The 20,135-nt window shown below is 37.1% G+C and overlaps 1 protein-coding gene across 2 annotated transcripts in view; it reads left to right on the top strand.

Moving 5' to 3' along the window:
* The window catches only part of LOC117297457 (ras-related protein Rab-3-like), a 52,636-nt gene that overhangs the window by 11,241 nt on the left and 21,260 nt on the right, over window positions 1-20,135 (top strand). For both annotated transcript variants that reach the window (XM_033780502.1, XM_033780503.1), the window contains exons 2-4: window positions 1,156-1,386; window positions 11,403-11,521; window positions 13,791-13,915. In XM_033780502.1, coding sequence (XP_033636393.1) covers window positions 1,156-1,386; window positions 11,403-11,521; window positions 13,791-13,915 — 475 coding nt within the window. The remainder of the gene's footprint in view (window positions 1-1,155; window positions 1,387-11,402; window positions 11,522-13,790; window positions 13,916-20,135) is intronic.

Raw genomic sequence — 20,135 nt, 5'->3', positions numbered from 1 at the left:
TCCAAGCTAATTTAAAAAGAAGAAAACTTAAAGCCCCCCTTTTCACTTAATTCAGTTGGGCTGTGAAACATTTTTTTTGTAATTCACTGAACAAGAGCTTCCATAAAGTCCCAAAGCTAGGCTAGGCTAGGCTAGGCTATACATACATGTACATCATTAACAGATTCAAATCAAAACTGAAATTCCACTTATTTTAAGTGGCCTCTTGTCAGCCACTATTAGTCTTGTAATTTGTTTGTTTTTGAAGTACGTTGAGATTTGTTTCAGTTCTGTTCTGGTCTGCACTCTAATATGATTATCTGGAATGTTTATGCCAATATTGTGCCTAGCTGAAGTGTGCGCACAAAACTCCACAGCCAATGTCAATATGCCGGCCAGCAGCCATGGCATTTACTTTTTAGCCACTATAAGTCTTGTAATTTGTTTGTTTTTGAAGTACGTTGAGATTTGTTTCAGTTCTGTTCTGGTCTGCACTCTAATATGATTATCTGGAATGTTTATGCCAATATTGTGCCTAGCTGAAGTGTGCGCACAAAACTCCACAGCCAATGTCAATATGCCGGCCAGCAGCCATGGCATTTACTTTTAACTTCATTGTTCTTTACTACATTTTATTCCTGTATATTAAAAAAAAATCACCCAACTAAGTACCCAGAACTAAAACAATTCCTGGTATTAATTTTCTGGCAACCGAAAGACCAACAACATTTGTTTACATGTAGCTATGTGAAACATTTTAGGCCTGGAATTAAATGAAGGCCAAAACTTTCCCTTAGACTTTGAGATTTTCCAATAAAAGTGCCCTTTGCAAAATGAAAACAGCCTTGCCCAAATCGAAGAAGGAATTCTGTGGCAAAAAACTTCCTTCCTAATTTGAATGGAAAGCATTTCAGTCATTGAATTATCTGCAGGCCATAGGCCATATCCATTGTCTTGGCTTTGGTGTCCCTTCAAAACTGTCCTATCGACTCTAACGATTTCCCTGTGGAAGTGTCTTTTGCAAAATGAAAACGGCTTTGCCCTATTAAAGATACAAATTCCAGCCCTGACATTTTAAAAACAAATCTTTCCTTTCTTATGCAATCATAACTTAAAGATGGAATTCTTCCAGGAGTTTCCAGGGAAATTATTAATTTTTTTTCTCTTGACACATAGATGGCGTCAGCAGGAGTTGATAACAGATCATGGCAAAAAGATGCCGCCGACCAGAATTTCGACTACATGTTCAAATTGCTCATCATCGGCAACAGCAGTGTGGGTAAGACGTCGTTTCTCTTCCGGTACGCAGACGACTCGTTCACGTCGGCGTTTGTCAGTACGGTGGGAATCGATTTCAAAGTAAAGACAGTCTTCAGGCAAGACAAAAGAGTCAAACTACAGATATGGGTAAGTCTATTTTTAACTTTGTTGCAAAGAGAGAGAGAAACGATCTGCTGAGAGTGAATGTGTTTAAAGAAGAATAAAAAAACGCCTGTCCAAACGGAATGAGCAGGTGAAAATGCAGGGGCAGGCGAGCCAGTGCCAGAGTGTGGATTTGAAGATTGGTTAACGACTCTGAAGACGTTAGGAACTGAGATTCTGGAAATGCCCAAGCATTAAGGAAGAAAAGCAATTGTTGGAAATAGGGTCTTTTTTACAAATGGTTTTTCTTGCAAAATCAAGAAAGATGTTTATATCAATCAGCATTCCTGAAAAGGAAGGTATGTGTGTACATACACTTGGTAATCACTTTTGTAATAATGGCAATCAAAACTTACGTGGTTTGAAGTACAGCAGGTTTAAAAAATATAAAGCATTTTGAGAATCATTTCGAAGATGTGAAGGTATGAAAAAAGATATCAGTTTACACCCTGAAAAATTTGAATCTGAGAAGCGTTTCTCAGATTGTATATTCCAATTGCGGATTGTTCTGCCTGCGTTGATATAACCACTGTGAATTTTTCGGCGAAATCTCAAAAACTCGACCACCTTTTGAAGTGAAATTTTCAAAAGGTTAGTTTTATATAGGACTAACAAAATAATTGAGCAGTTCCAAAAACCCAATGGTTAACATTCCCTTTTTAAGTTACTGGTGCATGTACACTTGATTATCAAAAAATCAATTACCTGAAAATAAAAGAAGCACAGTAGATGTAAGACGCATCTTTGCAATCTCCACAGAGGAATATATCATCTTGGCCCTTTCACTGCCTCACTAATTATAAAATAGCATCCTCTTCAGTAGTCTTCCGCTGATGTAATAAGATGGTCAGGTTCTGCCTATCTAAGATGCATGTCTCCTTATTATTGACCTCCCTCGGGCACAGAGCGCTGATACAGACCCATGTGACGAGAATAGGCACTTTACACGTTCCATAATCACAAACGCACCTCCACTCCCCCCCCCAAATTCCCAGAGGATTTGGCAGATCAGTCCGATTTCTACGAACTTGTGACAATATTTATTTTATTATGTGTAATGATTAATTAAATAATTATTTGTCGGATGCATTTTTTATGACGCACACTTTCATGACGTCTTAGATCCCCCTCTCCCTCAACAACTGCCAGAGGATTATTAGTCTGATTTTAACGAAAGTGTGACAATATTTCTTTCATTCTGTGTAACGATTACACAAAATTTTCTTCAACGTGAAATTCAGTTTTGTCCACATTTTTTTTCTTCATTATGATAACAAGTCTCTAACATTGAACTAGTTTGATACATTTCAAGTGCAACTTTGAAAAAGTTTGTAAAAAAAACAATCAAATATGTGGTCTGTTTGTTTTTGTAGTTTAACCTTTTGACTTGCACATAAAATTTCACTTTAGACTTATTTGTTTTGACGTCACGTTTCAATTTTATTTTTTTTCTTTCTAGAGTATCAAATAAAGTGGCTTTTTACACCGTTTCAACTTGATAATTAACTTTTATCAAGTTATAAACCACAGTGGAAACTGACACGGTAAATTCAAAATAAATTGGAGTTGAACAAAGAAAAATCAACTAGAGTGGGATTTGAACCAACCGCTTTATCTATTTGAAAATGAGTGCATTACAAAACTGTATGTGACTTTAAAGCCTCTCTTTAACCTTAAAGAATAAGATTTAATTCAAATTGCATTAAGCCCCCTGTATTTAAGAGCCATCCAGAACCCAACTTCTTTTTTTTTTTTTTTTTTTGCTAGTGCAGAAGTCTGAAAAGATTGAACTGCACTCTCTGAGTTAAGTCCTAAAATGAAAGTACTCGTTGAATCATTTTGCCCTTTTTCCCACCCTTTTAAATTCAATTGCTCAGGTCACTGAGACTGAGCAGATTAAGGGATTATTGATTGAAGATTTAAGGAAATGTCAAACGCATCCTGCAGAAGAGGAGCCTCCTTAGTTTAAGAAGGTTGGAAGGTGATCGGCCATGTGCAAGCTGGGTCATATCTTTATTTCATCAAGCGGTTTAAAGGAATGCAGAGTTGAAAGTTCGTAAATTCAGACCTAAAAGGCAACATACTGTATATCTTTGGTTGTAGGAACCGTTTGATTGTTTTAATTTTTATATGAATAAAAAATATACAATTAAACTGACCGGCAAAATTTTAATTTCAAAAGGTGGTAGCATTTTTGAGATGTTGCCGAAAATCTGGAGGAGTTATATTCATGGAAAACACAATCTGAGAAACGCTAAAATGCAGACAAAATTTCTGTTTCTAAAACCACATTTCTGAACTGTAGCGCATCATACTGTAGTTCTGAAGGCTGAGTTACCGGAGTATAGGTTCGAATCCCAGTCATGACATGTGTGTCGTTTAGAAAGATCACCTCTCAGTGAAGCTACTCTCAGTTTCATCACCCAGTAGTGATGATGGGCTCCTGTGAGTGTAGAGTTTGTTTTTTGTGAAAGGTTGCAACCTGTGTGCTTATTTGGCTTCTGGTGCTGCATACTTCCAAGGAAGTTGAGATGGTTTACTGATACGCCGCATACTCCCAAGGAAGTTGAGCAGGTTTTCGCAATGCTTAGGGCTCAATTAACAGTCTCAGTAAGAGTAAGGTTCCTCTATTATACAAATATTGACCGAAAAGTACTATTGCACGGTGAGTAAAAACATCACTACGTGCGCATGTCTTTGGAATGCAACAGTGCAGCACTGCAAGGCACATAGTACTACATTACAAGGTCTGCGTGTCTCAAAATAGCTGAACGCACATAGTCACTGTTGAATCCAACAGGTCCAAAGAAACGTTGTAATTTCACAGTTAAAAATTGAAGGCCTACGCTTTGTTTGTTTTGAGTTGTATCCTCCAATCAAAATGACAAAGATCTACTTGGATGTTATATAAAACAAATAATGAATGTTTTTCATTCGTGCAATGGTGAGAATATTTTCATTCGTTGAAAGATGGAATGTTCCATTCAACTCGGCTCTGCCTCATTGAATAGAACATTCCATCTTACAACTCATGAAAATATTCGCACCATTACACTCATAAACATTCATTAAACGACTATCACAAGGTCGCCGGGTTTCTAGTAAAACTAAGACATATCATTCATGTGACGCGCTCTTAACCAATGAAAAGGTATAATTTTTGTATAAAGGGGTGTTATATATACTTGGTTAGATCATAGAGGTACTTATACATGTACATAAGGAACACTAAAGAAAATATGTTGCTCCTACTAATTACTGTGTTTCTGTGGACCGAATTCCCAACACAAGGTCTAAATGACAACATCTCCAACCAAAAGTGCCAGTGCAGTGTACACAAATGTCACTTCCCTTTAATTAAGGTCAAACTTAAAATGCCACGGTAAGGGTGTAATGGCATAGGTTTTTATTCAGTTTCGTCCGCTGAGTCAATTTACATAGTGGGGGCCTTTTACAGTGAATTACGACGACGGGTTGATAACTACGCACATTCCTTCCTCACCACAATTTGACGAATAAATCAGTGGACTCAGACAGGTTGGGGAATCTTAATCAAGCCCGTATTAGTTAATGGATCCGGAATGCATTAGCGCAGCAGTGTTTACAGTTTTTATAAATTTTCTATTCAATTCTTTGCGTAGGTTGTTGTTTTACATCGAATGACTGATTTGCTGCACACTAAATTCTCGGAGGGCATTAGCACAGAAGTGTTTACGGTTTATAATTATAAAAAAACATTCTGCGTAGGTTGTTGTTTCACATCGAATGACTGAGCATTAGTATTTTCTCATTGAATTCTGGGAGGGTATTAGCGCAGTAGTGTTTATGGTTCGTAATTTTCTTTTTCATCGCTTTGGGTAGGTTGTTGTTTTACATCGAATGACTGAGTAATGTCTTGGGCGCTCACTATATTCTGGGAGGGAGTTGGCACAGTAGTATTTACGATTTACAAATTTTCTATTCAATTTTTTGTTTAGGTTGTTGTTTCACATCAAATGACTGAGTAGCTATAGCTAAACTAAATTTTGGAAAGGCATAAGGGCTGTAGTGTTTACAGTTTATAAATGTTCAATACAATTCTTTGCGAAGGTTGTTGTTTACATCGAATGACTGAGTAGTCTTATTTATTAGCTCACTAAATTTCCGATCGGCAAACAAACCTGATCCTCCGGGGGTTGTACTAATGCATTTACTCTGAAATAGCATTGATAGTAATTAAACTGAGTATTAAATCAAACAATAAATTGGTTTTCCTATAAGACAATCTGATCGGCAAAGGAAACAAAAAATGTCATTTTTTAATCACTTCACTTTGTCATTGAACAAAAAATTATAACCATGCCTCTGTGTGGCCTTTTTCTCTAGATCTATTTTTGTCTGGACTTCCAAACTTATTATTTATTTATTTGTGTTTTTAATTTTTTTTATTTTATGTTGCTCAAAATTCCTCCATGGCCTTCAACCGCTGTGATATAGTTATACTTTGAATAGCGTACCTTACACGTAATGCATAATAATATTGTTCTAATTCCAGGCCTAAAGTACTCTGTTTGTTTCTTGACGAGTGATGTATTTATTTATTTTTCTTATAAAAGACATTGCTAGGATCAAAACGTCAGGCCTCTTATTGTTGTTTTTATTTGCATTTGTACCATAGGTCCTTTTGGTTGGTTATAGCAGTTCGCAACAATTAATACTATTTAAAAAAAAAAAAATCATATGTAATAAGTTTTTGAAGAAGTAGCTCATTTTTTTTTTCCTTACACCGATTTCACTTGTGTATAAAGCACATACTCAGTACTTTATTGAGTTCTATACAAAAACAATCCACAGGCAGATCATTTGGAAGGGATTCGAACCTGCTAGAGCAGATGTCTTTTCACTAGACTACCGAGTAACGTTACTACCGAGCTAGCCTGTTCACTAGAGGCAGTTCAAATCTTATGTGTTAGCAGTGGGTAGTTTGAAATTGCTCATTACAAATAAACAGTCTCCGATTGAAAAGTAGATGCAATCTGATTAATAATTCGGTCAAAAATTCATGAAAAACTGAATAATTTAATAAGTTGAAAATTAATGTTCACACTCCCCTGCTCCCTTGCTTATTTTTATTTATTTGATTTTTCCCTGTTGTAAAAAAAAAAAAGGTTGGAGTGCTCTCTGTCCCTTAGCCACCCACTTTAGCGCAAACCCTGACCGTTAAGTCCAGGATTAAACCTCATGATGATAAACTACTTTGTTGATTGCGCGCTCTTGAGCTGTTCGCTTAAGCTCATTGGCACCATCGCTAACTCTTTCTCTCTACCCTTCATTCTTTCTCATATTATTCTCCCACTCTGAATTGGCCAAACAAAATAAAGATCTGGTTTCTACCCACCAACCACAGTTTTCTAAACTAAATATTTTCTGACAAAATATTGGAGGCGCAGGGTTGTAGACCTTCGTTATCTTTTTTTTCTTTTCATACAGCCGAACTGATGGTTGAAGGGAAAATAGTACAAATTGATATGGACTCAAAAAATATGTTTTTGTTATTACCAAAAATAAACCTGTCTACAGTGAAACATGCTTTTGATATTTTTTATAAATTAATAAAATTATTTCATGCGCTTTTTATTTGTACTCAAACTTTAAATAGAGCTTAACTAAAACTGTTTTTATAAAAACAGAAATGTGTCACTGTCCTGCTGACCATGCAGTGTAAGAAAATAACACAACTAAATAAATATGGTGCCTGGCCACAGTTATTCAATTTCCCTAATTTTATAAGACACAATAGAATCAAGGATGAAGGAAACTGGATCGGCTTGAGAAGAAACCTCCAGCCTTGCCTTGTTGGCCGCACACTGCCTTTGAAATCTTTCCCGAGCCAGCCAGCCGTAGAAGAGCTTTAATGATATTGGCAGGTTTTTGTTTACACGTCCTCTCGAGGGTGAGAGATGGGGCTGTGAGGAGGATGCGGAGGATGGATTCAAGATGGCCGCCTGGATGCAGTCTGACAAAGAATCTGCACCTGTATCTATTGAGGACTCTTTTCATCGTGTCTTCCATCATTTCTATCTTGTTCCACGTGTACGTCATCAATTTGTTAACACTGATTGTCAGTTAACACAGTGGAGTCAAACTGATAACAAAGTTTATTTTGATGGGGGGGGGGGGGGGCGAAATATGTGCATCAAAGACCACTTTGTTACTCTTCTGCCTCAAGATTCCTCTGGAGACTGTGGAGACTCAAGTCCACGGTACACAAGACACGAGGTATCCTGATAGAACAAACAGAAGAAATCCAAGTCAGGGTTCTCCAATGCTCAAGCTAGCACATTTTGGGCCCTTACGCACGGTTTGTGTGCTGAGACGCCCAAATTTTGGTCGATATGCAAAATAAAACCATGGGTTAATTTTTTTACCACACAAAAAGCGACAAAGGAAACCATATCGAATGCTCCAAATGGCACATAAGGTTTTTTTTTCTACCATGTAGAAAACATTCCATGTTTCAATCCAGCGTTCCTCGGCTAAACCTATTTTCAAGAATATTTTTGTGAGTTTTAAAAAGAAGATTTGATTCCCCCCAAACAAAATTTTCGACTTGTTTTCTCGTTTACAATACATGCACGACTTGTTTTCTCGTTTGCAATATGTGTGAGACTTGCACAGTCTATTTAAAGGAAACTCTTTAAGCTTATTCATGAAACTCTTGTACGATGAATACAGACGGAGGGGGGGGGGGTTGAAAGAAACACCAGCTTCCTAGATGTAGGGTAAAGAATTTATCAAAACACCTTGGCGTCAGCAACTCTCTCTGGAAATCGTTACAGATCCTTCAACGAGAAAGGGGATAAGATTACTGTATGGTTCAACGATCACCGCCGATGGACCTGCCAGAGCTTCGATATCCTTTAATTAACAATGATCAGGGTTTTTTTCTGTTTTATTTATTGATGTTATCTCTATACGTCTTCCGAACTCCCACGTGGCGGCCCTTGCATGTAAAATGCCAGGGCATTGAGGAGAAATATTCAAGGAGCTAATTAGCAGACTTGGCGCGAGGATGAATTACGAGGGACTTTGATTTTATGAAAGTTGTGTTTGTGGAACTGTTAGGAAATGAGGTGTGATGGTTTGTCTTGTGGTGACGTTTTTTTTTTTTCTTCTGGAGCATGGCTTCAATTTTACAATTCACCAATGGCCCGTGGCCAGTGAATTCAGTGTCGGGCCAGTAAATTCAAATAGGACAAGTCCCGTGGCCTTTGTTTTTTTTCCCAAATTAATATCTTCGTCTAAAAAAAGTAAATGATGCTGATTTCCAGTCTCACAAATATCTTTCAATCAAGCTGAGTATCACCCATAAAACAGAGCAGATAAATCTTCTAAGTGTTTTTCATTTCAAGTGAAAAACTTTAGATGATAAAAACAGTGTTCTCATTTTGATTCTTAAGTCTCTTTTCATTTTTGGATTCAGGTTTTTTAAAGACAGTGGACACTATTGGTAATTGTCCAAGACCAGTCTTCTCATTTGCTGTATCTCAACATATGCATAAAATAAAAAAAACCTGTGAAAATTTGAGCTTGATTGGTCGTCGGAGTTGCGAGATAACTATGAAAGAATAAAACACCCTTGTCACATGAAGTTGTGTGCTTTCAGATGCTTGATTTCTAGACCTCAAATTCTAAAATTTGAAATCAAATTCGTGAAAAATTACTTCTTTCTCAAAAACTACAATGTTTTATACTATCAACCTCTCCCCATTACTCGTAATCAAGAAAGGTTTTACGATAATAATTATTTTGAGTAATTACCAATAGTGTCCACTGCCTTTAAAACTCCTGGTCCAGGAGATGAGTAGAATATACTGTTTGAAACACCGAGACTCCATCGGCTCCTTTCAGAGCTGTACCAGATCGGAACTATAACAAGGCCACTAATGGCGATTTCATATTTGTAACGATCTAAAGGTCTAATAGATGTTAAATTTGCATCGGGGATAAAGAATATTAATTTTGGTTTTTACCCATACACCGGTGTGTGTGTTAGCACTGTATACTCAGTACTTTCCCGAGTCCTGTGAAAAAAATATCACAGGCATGTTACTTGGGTGGGATTCGAACCCACGACCCTTGCAATTCTAGAGCAGTGTCTTACCATCTAGACTACCGAGGTTGCCCGGTAGCTAGAGGCAGTTTGAATCCTATGTTTTGGCAGCAGGTACCGCAACTATATAATAGATGTTAAATTTGCATCGGGGATAAAGAATATTAATTTTGGTTTTTACCCATACACCGGTGTGTGTGTTAGCACTGTATACTCAGTACTTTCCCGAGTCCTGTGAAAAAAATATCACAGGCATGTTACTCGGGTGGGATTCGAACCCACGACCCTTGCCGTTCTAGAGCAGTGTCTTACCAACTAGACCACCGAGGCCGCCCGGCAGCTAGATCTAAAGGTCATTAAATGAAAAAGCAAAGGCCTACATGTATATATGCATATCAAAGTTTGAAAATACATATCAAAATCAACAAATGAATGGTTGCCTTAGATGATTGTTTGCTTTGTGCCACACAATTACTTGAAAGACCACTTTTGATCAATAAACCCCAATTACCAGGAGCTCCAAAATACACAAAAGGAATTATTTTATCAAACCCATACAAATTGCACTAATGACCTATAGTTCTGAGCAGCCATATTTCTTTTATAATAATTTTACGGGTTCTTGAAGATTTTTCTCCTCTGAGGGTTCTGCAGAGATCGACTTCAATAAAAATATGAATAATAATTTGTATTGCTCATCCGGACGAGGCATGGCTGTTACTATACACCAGAGACCCCTCACGGATTTGTAAACGAAGGCATTGGGGTCAAGTATGCACACAGCTGAACAGGTTGAACAAAGTCTCTCAGACAAGTGGTTTTTCCCCTGTTTGTTTGGGTTGATAGAGTATGCACTTTATAAGAAAATGAAAATATTGGAGTAAAAATTAATCAGTTATTAACTATTTAATGATTGTGTGGTGTCAGCTACACCTAGGGTGCTGATGTAATGTGATCGATAGGGTTGAAAGTAGGGCAGCACTTTTACCTCCGATAACACAAAAAGTGAATGTTAAAGGACCAGTATGAAGGTCATCGTCGTGTCATTGGAAGAGGGTTTTTTTTATCTGTTATTCAGTACATGTATATCAATATGCCCAGACTTGGCTTAATGTTTTTACTTTTCTACTTATTTTCTTTCCAAGTAATATTGACCTGGACAATTATTTGAATGAGAAGTTGATTTTTTAAAATTTATTTAGAGAAATGTAATAATATGTTGTTATTGAAATGTTTGAGAGGTGAATTCGAACACGGCCTTTACTTTAATGGCATTTTAAGTCGCCTTCACTCATACCCCCTCTTCCTTAGGCCTACAATCAGGACTGTTAAAGGCAGTGGACACTATTGGTAATTGTCAAAGACTAGCCTTCATAGTTGGTGTATCTCAACATATGCATAAAATAACTAACCTGTGAAAATTTGAGCTCAATCGGTCATCGAAGTTGCGAGATAACTATGAAAGAAAAAAACACCCTTGTCACACGATATTGTGTAACTTCAGATGGTTGATTTCGAGACCTCAAGTACTAAATCTGAGGTCTCGAAATCAAATTGTTGGAAAATCACTTCTTTCTCGAAAACTATGGCACTTCAGAGGGAGCCGTTTCTCACAATGTTTTATACCATCAACCTCTCCCAATTACTTGTCACCAAGAACGGTTTTATGGCACTAATTATTTTGAGTAATTGCCAATAGTGTCCACTCCCTTTAAGTTTTTTTATTTCACTAGTCTGTCAGCCTTTGCACTTATATTGAGATGCCTCTTCAACACTGAACTAGACAGCGGGACTGCTTGGATATATTTTTGACTGGTCTTCGGGTGTTTTAACTGACATTTTAGCCGGCAGACCACTGAGGGAGAATGCGGAAATACTTTATTAAATTCTTTTTTGTTTATTTTGATAGGACACTGCGGGTCAGGAGAGATATAGAACCATCACAACAGCTTACTACAGAGGTGCAATGGGATTCATTCTAATGTACGATGTGACGAATGAGGAGTCGTTTAACAGCGTTCAAGATTGGTAAGTATGAAGATCTGATTCCTGGGCCCAATGTCATATAGCTGCTTAAAGCACAAAATACCCCAAGCACAACAAAACTCGCTAAGCACAGCAAAACTATTCTTAACAGAATAAGCTACCCAGCCAAGCCATCTCACCTTTGTGACTGATATTCTGCTTATTTCTATTTTTATCAAATTTTAGTTAATTCTGTTGACCCACCCACACACATATATTATTAATTGCCTCCCTAACAACACAATCATCTGTTCTTTACGCTCCAATTGTGACAACTAAAAAAGGCTCAAGTTGGACCCATGGTTTCTGTTTGTGTCCCATGTTCACACCTCGGACAAAAGTTAGCCGACATTTTGCAGCATTTAGTAGTGTAGGGCAGTGACACTTAGTTGAGAAATTTCAAGAAAAATGTGACTTTTAAATATGGAAACAGTGAAACTTTACTCGTTTGCCCTTATGTGCTTAGAGTTTTGAGTAACGGACAACACTCAATTGACATCAACGCATGGATGCACAATTCCATTTCGACATGGTCCACTTAGATACACAGTTTCCCCAAAATGCCACAATAGTGTCTCTAAATAACTTCCAATTCCTGAAAAAAAAAACCTGATTGAATCCAAAATCTCCTTTATAAAACTAACTGTACCCCTCTTTTGTACCCACTCAATGTAATTGTACTCTTTATACACAGTCCATTTTGATTAATGTTCACCACTGCATAACCACTGTACCGTTGTACTGTATTATTGTGCCATTGATGCAGATTGTGGCAGTGCCCGGGTGCACTTTGTAAAAGCCATGCTTTTTCTCCTTTGTTGCATTGCTTTTCTCTCTTTTCACCTTACGTTCGCGAGGTCACTTTCTCGTATCTTAAAAGCAAAAATCTCACTACACATTATTTATATTCATCCTCAATCGTCCTTCAACACAGAGATAACCAAAAGCCACCATAAAGAGCAAACAAGTACATGTACATCAAGCAAATTCCAATGCAAAGTAAAGTTTGACTGAAGTTATACATGTAGCTCTTGGTCCAATTTCATAGAGCTTCATTAAACAAGCATGATATTTCATCCTTCTTTAGTTTGGTTTCTGATCTTGTTTGCCCTTATGGAAAAAAACTTTAAAACTGTGATTATATATATATATATATATTTATTGACCAAACCAACAGCGGACGAGCCGCCAATTACAGGAAAGGATAAACAAACAAAAAATAAGAAATATTCATATAGCCTATATAAAAACAATCTGATATGTACAAAGTTAACAATTAAAATAGAATCATCTTAGGAAAGGAAATTAAAGCATACATTGAAGATTAAGTAAAATAAAATAGGGAACAGAAACAGACCACCATGAACGACTGTGAAAATATATTTAAAATAAATTTTAAAAGTAAAAGCCTACATTAAATTATTAAAAAAAAAAAAAAAAAAAAAAAAAAACACTGTAAATACATGTATACATTAGTTACTGGAAGAGAATATGGCACTCAAAACCTGACCACGAAAGGAATTAAGAGACGGGGCTCCGAACACATCACAAGAACCATGGATACTATTATATGTGGAGGAAATCCTTGACAAAAAGCCACGCTTTGTCAACCTGAAAAGTCTCTGAAACCCTTGACCATATTATCAACAAGCAGCTCAGCCATTGTGTCTTTATACAAGACACTTAACCATGATTGCTGCAATATTTGGATGGGACGTAAAGCCGTTGGTCCCATGCGCTGTGTAATGTACGTAAAAGAACGAAGTGCACTTATGAAAAAGAGATGGGGTTAACCCAGGCGTTTCTGGTTTTATTGGCTGCATATTGCGCCACAGCACATTATTGTAAAACCAACATGGTGCTATGTAAAAGCAACACATAGCTCCACATCTTGTAGGAAAATACTGAGCCCCGGGACCTCACGATGATATGCACTATATTAGAAAGGTTACAATTATCATGCCTGTATGCTTCGTTTTTGAAAGTGCAAGGGCACCAAGGCATTTTCTCCTTGGTAAAAGGCACCATATGAGGAAATTATAAATTTCTACTGAAGCATTTCAAGGGCACGAAGGCAGTGAGCAGGAGGCATGGAGGCAATTGCCTCCGTTGTCTCCGTGAATTATCCGGCCTGTATTATTATCATTTACGTTGGCAGTGAGTCTATCAACAGAGCTTTCTCCCAGGTCCCAAAATAACCGTCTCCTAGATGCTATCGCCCAACACCTGTTCATCAACACTGGAATTGTGTTTATTGTCTTGTTGATTGCAGGTGCACACAAATCAAGACATATTCATGGGACAATGCGCAAGTCATCCTAGTAGGTAACAAGTGTGACATGGAAGATGAGAGGGTAATCGCTGCCGAGAAAGGCAAGACATTGGCAGATCAACTAGGTAAGACATTTATTCTGAAACCAGGTCAAGCTTTTGTGTCTTTAATTCTACATTTTCCTCCCTTGTATTGTCTTTAGTTTAAAGGTAAAGTTGTTTTTATCTTTTATAAATGTTGATGTAAACAGTAAAACTAACCTGTGAAAATTTCACTTCAAAGTGTGGACGTGTTTTTGAGATACCGCCAAAAGTTTGGAGAAAGAGTTATGTCTGTGTAGGAAGAATAATCACTAATAGGAATGCACATCTGATAATGCTACAGACAGTACACCTGACTGACACCCCTGAACAAAAAGATATTGACACAATAGGGAGACTGGCAATATTAGGGCTAAGAGAGCTCAGTTGGTAGAGCACAGGTTGGAGTCCCACTCGAGTAAATATTTCTTTGTTCAACCCAAAATATTTACAGAGTTAGTTTATTTGAAACTCTTTTCAATTTTATTTGTAGAACTTAAAAAGGGAATTCAATTTACACTTTATTCTAAAATTAGTGATGGATGTCTTGACCTAGATATTCTTGGAGAGCGACCAATTATAATATCACCATATTGCGAATCGCTACAATAAAACATCAGCGTGCCTTCACGGTGCAGTGAATACAGTACTCGTGAAACTGTATATAGCAAACACAATCCTCCCTCGTCGCTAGACCGAATGAAAAAAGATGCTGGCAAATGCCACAATCATGTCATTAATTAACCTACTAGATCTGTTATTACTAGAGCATTGGGTGTGTGTATAGCTCAGCTGCATATACAGGATGATAAGCTGCGGAGTATATATGCCATCAGACTGGGCGCGGAGATGCGATCCTCGTTTCATCGCCGTGCTTCGGGCATCAGGATGTAGCCAAGTTGCGGCTCAAATTAGGGATTACAATCCCCCCTCCCCCCTCCAGCATTGGTAACATATATTCATTATATAATGAAGATCTGGAGGGAAAGAGTGCAATAGATTTGATTCGGGACATATATTTGAAGGAGAAGTCTGAAGGGAAATTGGTAAAAATTTAATTTAATTGTTTTTTTTGGTTTTTTTTCAGTTTTAAAGAGGCTAGTTTGGATATTTTGCTGATTTTGTTTGAAAATAATGTGGTTTGAAATTTGAAATACATGTTGCTATTTTTATTGGTTTGAGAAAGTTATAAGCTTCCATTTTTATATGTTGGATAATGATTGGTATTTGTCTACGTCATGCTAATTTTTACACAACATTTTGAAAAAAGAAAACACTAAAAGTCACATGTGAAAGTCAGCTGAATACAGTGTCTACTTGCTGAGAAAAACAGCAAAAAAGTGTCACAGTATTTTCACAAGAACGTTGAATCCATCTACATTTAGCGAAATGACTGCGGGTGCCAACCACATCTCTAGCCACAGCATTCACAACTAGACACCAACCCTCAGAAATCATGTAGAAATCATGACACCAACCCTCAGAAATCATGAGTCATTCATGAATTATTTCAGATTCAAATTTTATGTGGGTGAATAATTATCCAAACCATTTTACTTCAAAGGGAATCCTTTCTCAAAATAGTTAACACCATCACAAACTGCAATACTGCTTACCAAGTAAATTTGTATGACCATTATTATTATATATGATTTGAGGCATTGCATGGTGAGGTATCAAAATATTTGGTTTGCGATAACACCATGTGTGTATATCTACTTGCCAGGTAGAGTTTGTTCTTAGAGAACTGTCTTTCTTTATTCTACTACCGCAGAGTAGATTATCTGGTGGTCGGGAGACTTCGGGAGACTTCTCAGCTCTGAAAAGAACTGTCCTGCTTTATTAACTACTACCCGGGCCGAAGGTATAGACAATTGGCTGGGACTACTACTTTAGCTTAGAGGATCGTAATTTGACTGTACTACTGCGGAGTCAGTTCTTGAATTGGTCTCAACGTTCGACTAGCTTGCTCTAGTCAATCGTCAGGAGACTGTGTATTCACCAAAATACTTTTTGGAGTATTCACCCATATGTAGTTCTGCCGATTTTGCTCATGGATTCATGTCGTGTCATCCTTCTTCTGCCTTCTTCCCGGCCACCTCCCCATTCATCTGCAACCTTTGATATTTGTAGCCGTGAATAATTTTATAGTTATCGACCAGATAGCTTTTACTTCAGGAAAACTCATGTTCATCAGCTCCCCTTCCTCCTGCCCCCCTCCCTTTCGCCCCTCCCTCCCTTTTCCCATCATCAGCTATCTTGGATCAGCCAGTGCCCTTTCAATTCAATTCTGAGAGCTCTTGTGTCGTGAAATCATAGCGTATTTTAATTCTTTAAAAGGACAACACCGTTTGCACAGGTGAATGTTTTTATCAATAATGTTTGAAACAACTAAAAGGGTAAAATCAGTCGCTGTGAAATATCCATTCCCTTGGTTGCTTATACTGAAAAAAAATATAATCAATCATAAATACAGAGATGTTGGGTCTTTTAGTCACCCTGTTTTGAATCTTGACAGCATACTTTTGTTTTCCATGCCTGCATAAAAAGACAAGTAAATGTTGGTGCGCCTTTTTTCCCCTCCAGTCAAATCTGGGACAACTATTTCAGAATTCTGGCTAAAACCATTGGGAAACCTGCAAGGTGTGTATCAAGACTACCTGACATTCTCAGATTATGAAATGACAAAATTTGTTTAAATTTTTGCATAAATTCATCCTCACCCCCCCCCAAAAAAAAATCAGTGTTAATCTTAATAACGAGAACGATTTTATAGATGTTAAATTTGCATCAGGGATACGCAATATTCATTTTGGTTTTTACCCATAAACACCAATTTCACACAAAAACCATAAAGAGAATGCTGTATAGATTGCTTTATATAACTGATACAGATCCTTGTCATTTGATTGGTCATGTCGGTAGAACTTACTTCCATGACATTCACTATTACTCCCATCCGCACCGGCGATCAAAAAGACCTATCCGCCCATGGGGAATAGCATTTCCCATTCAACAGTTAGGATCATCCTTGTTCCCAATGATTTTGACAGTATAGCGCCATCGCGCCCCTGCTAAAACAAAGGAGCACCTTTGCAAAAGGTTGTGATCCGATTGCTATTAAATTTGTGCATTGTTGCCGCTACGCGGCGCTATATGATTTTTGGTTGTGTGATTTTTCATAATGTTATACTTTTAAAATACATCAAATGACAAGGATCTATATAAAACAAATATTGAGTGGCTTTAATTCGTGGAATGGAAGGAATATTATCGCTCGGTAAAATTTGGACTGTTCCATTTCACTCGGCTTCGCCTCGTGAAATGGAAGAGTCCAAATTTTACCTTGCGATAATATTCCTCCTATTCCACTCTGAGCCACTCAATAATTGTGTATTAGCTTTCACAGTAGGGCATTCAAAACCAAGATAAACACCAAATAGAGAATGTTTTGAGACCTTGTTTTCAATTCAGCATGCTTCGGTCAAACATCCATAAATTTTGGTCTGGATTGCGCCAGAGTTTTAAGAATGAACAATATCATGTTTGGTTTTGCTCTGCGGCTGTGTGCATATGATACTAAGTGCATAATATACATGAGATGGTTTATTAATGATGTGACAAACCATGCTGAAGCGTGAAAGGTTTTCTCGTATAATTTTAAGCCATCATGAGTCATCACTTTGCGATCGTTTTTGTTTTTAATGCAAGCGCTGGCTCAATAGCAACGGCACTACATTCATCTATCTAGTAAAGACAAATTGATATGACTACAATATGATTCATTAAATGCTCTAGGGCTTCATGTTTTTTTGAGCTGCGTGTTGAGATGGGAAAAAAGGGGTTTATTTTCATTTGGCGTAATGCATTGGGTTGTTCGTCCATAGAGCCCTATCTTGCCATGCGTATCAAAGCCTTCTGCAGCCGATTTCACCAAACGCTAGGATCAATCCTATCTCGAGTTAGGACGAGTAACCCGTCCTAACTTAGGATGAGTTCAATGCGTCCTACCTATTTTGATACGGAACTGAACCCGTCCTAAGTTCTACGATTAATCCTAAGTTAGGAAGAGTTTGGTGAAAACGACGGCTGGGCGCGTCCATGGTTTGGAACAAACTGATGTAATTTTGTACAAACGTCTGTTGTGACCATAGCTATATCGAATCAGTCCTTTATTCTGTATAATATATTTATTGACCAAACCAACAGCGGACGAGCCGCCAATTACAGGAAAGGATAATACACAAATTAAAAATATTCATATAGACTAAAATATAATATGTATGTACAAAGAAATCCATAATCCATATGAATGCACAGTTCAGTAAATGTGTAGAACTTGACTACTGTACATGCGTAATGCAAAAGCCATCCAGATATATGTGTAAAAACATTTGTACATGAGTATATATCCGGGGTGGGGGGGGGCTCCTGATACTGTGCCTAGGTTCGTCACGAATGTCCGTTCTGATTTTTAAAAGAAAGCAGATTTGGAAAAATTTAGGAGATTTAATATATTTATACGTATTATTTATTGCTGTATTTTTTTTTCTTCCCTTGATGTGGAGTTATACTAGTCCATTTATTCAACAACAGCATCAGCAACAACATACATCAATAAAACAAGCTCCAATAAATACACATAACAGATACAATGAGCTAGGGAGGTAATACAAAGAAATTAAATTGATAACCTATATTCAAACAAAAAACCATAAATATTGAGGAGACTTTATATATTTATACGTATTATTTATTGATGTTTTTATTCATGTATTTATTCATTTATTCACTAATTTCCATGATCCTGACTTGCGAGGGTAGCCCCATCAATTTTCAAAGGGCTGTTCTTCCTGGCTGTCAAATGGTACACACAATTAAACAGTGGGAAATCTTTTTTCAAAAGAAACCAAATTGCATGATATACGAACACATCCATCTTAAAATGTGGTCTGATTTTCTTTTTTAACCTGGCTTGCTTGATGCTTTATCTTGCAACACAAGTGGAATTACAGCCGATTCACACACAGATAATTGTTGGAAACTTTCAGAATTCTCTGTGAACAATTCCCGGTACCAGCAAAAATTTGACTGCAAGTTCATCATTTTGGCAAATTACAACTGCAGAATAGGTGTGTTTCTTGAATTGAATCTTTGAGTTTACAATTTACCGCCATCAAGTTAATCACTGGTGATATTTCATGTGATATATAAGGTAGAATAAAATACTGGTACCTGCATTTTTGTTTAATGTCATCAACAACACTCTCAAATCACTGAGTTGAAGTATAAGTATACCCAAGTGTGTTTTTGTAAACGTCATTCGATGTTTTAATCATATACAAATGCAGATTTATACAATGAATCTATCATGTGTAAAGTTCATTGCAAAGTGTGGTTAAGGTTTTAGACACTGCCAAAAATTCAGAGCGAATATGTCCACATAGGATGAACAATCCTTAAAGGCACTGTACACATTTGGTAATTGTCAAAGACCAGTGTTCTCACTTGGTGTATCCCATCATAAGCATAAAATAACAAGCCTGGGAAAATTTGAGCTAAATGGGTCATCAAAGTTGCGAAAAAGTGATGAAAGAAAAAAACACCCTCGTTGGACGAATTTGTGTGCTTTCAGATAGGAATAAGAGACCTCTAGCTAGAAGTCTTTTAATATTTTAGTGAGAAGTTACCTCTTTCTTAAAAACTACGTTACTTGAGAGGGAGTCGTTTCCCACAATGTTTTATACTATCAACAGCTCTCCAATGCTCGTTACCAAGTCAGTTTTTAAGTTATTATTTGTTTTGAGTAATTACCAAACGTGTACCTTCCCTTTAATAGGAATCTACAATCTGAGAACCATTTAAAGAGAGTACTGTTTCTCAGATTAAAAATTTTGGGGCATAAAAACTGATATCTTGTTACATAACAGCGTAACTTAGAGGTAAAATGGTTCTCAAAATGCTGTATACTGTTGTAAGCTGCTGTAGGCTTCAAATCAAAAGGTTTTATTTGCATTAATTTTAAGAGCGATTATCAAACCTATACCTTCTCTTTAAGATTGTCTTGCCTTTTGTTGTTATCCTTTTTTTTTAGTGGGGGGGGGGGGTGAAAGACCCACTAGACTCAACATTTCTTAAAATAATGATTCAGTTTTTATTCAAAACAATGCTGTTTAAACCTACTTAATAAACCTTTGTTTATGAAAACAGTGACCTTGCACATTCCAGGTCTTTTCTGGCAGGTAAGATACTACCTAAATACACT

Source organism: Asterias rubens, chromosome 12 (assembly GCF_902459465.1).
Source record: "Asterias rubens chromosome 12, eAstRub1.3, whole genome shotgun sequence".
In the NCBI taxonomy this organism is placed as follows: domain Eukaryota; kingdom Metazoa; phylum Echinodermata; class Asteroidea; order Forcipulatida; family Asteriidae; genus Asterias; species Asterias rubens.
Note: the sequence above shows the minus strand (reverse complement) of the source record. Positions and strands in the feature narration are given on the sequence as shown.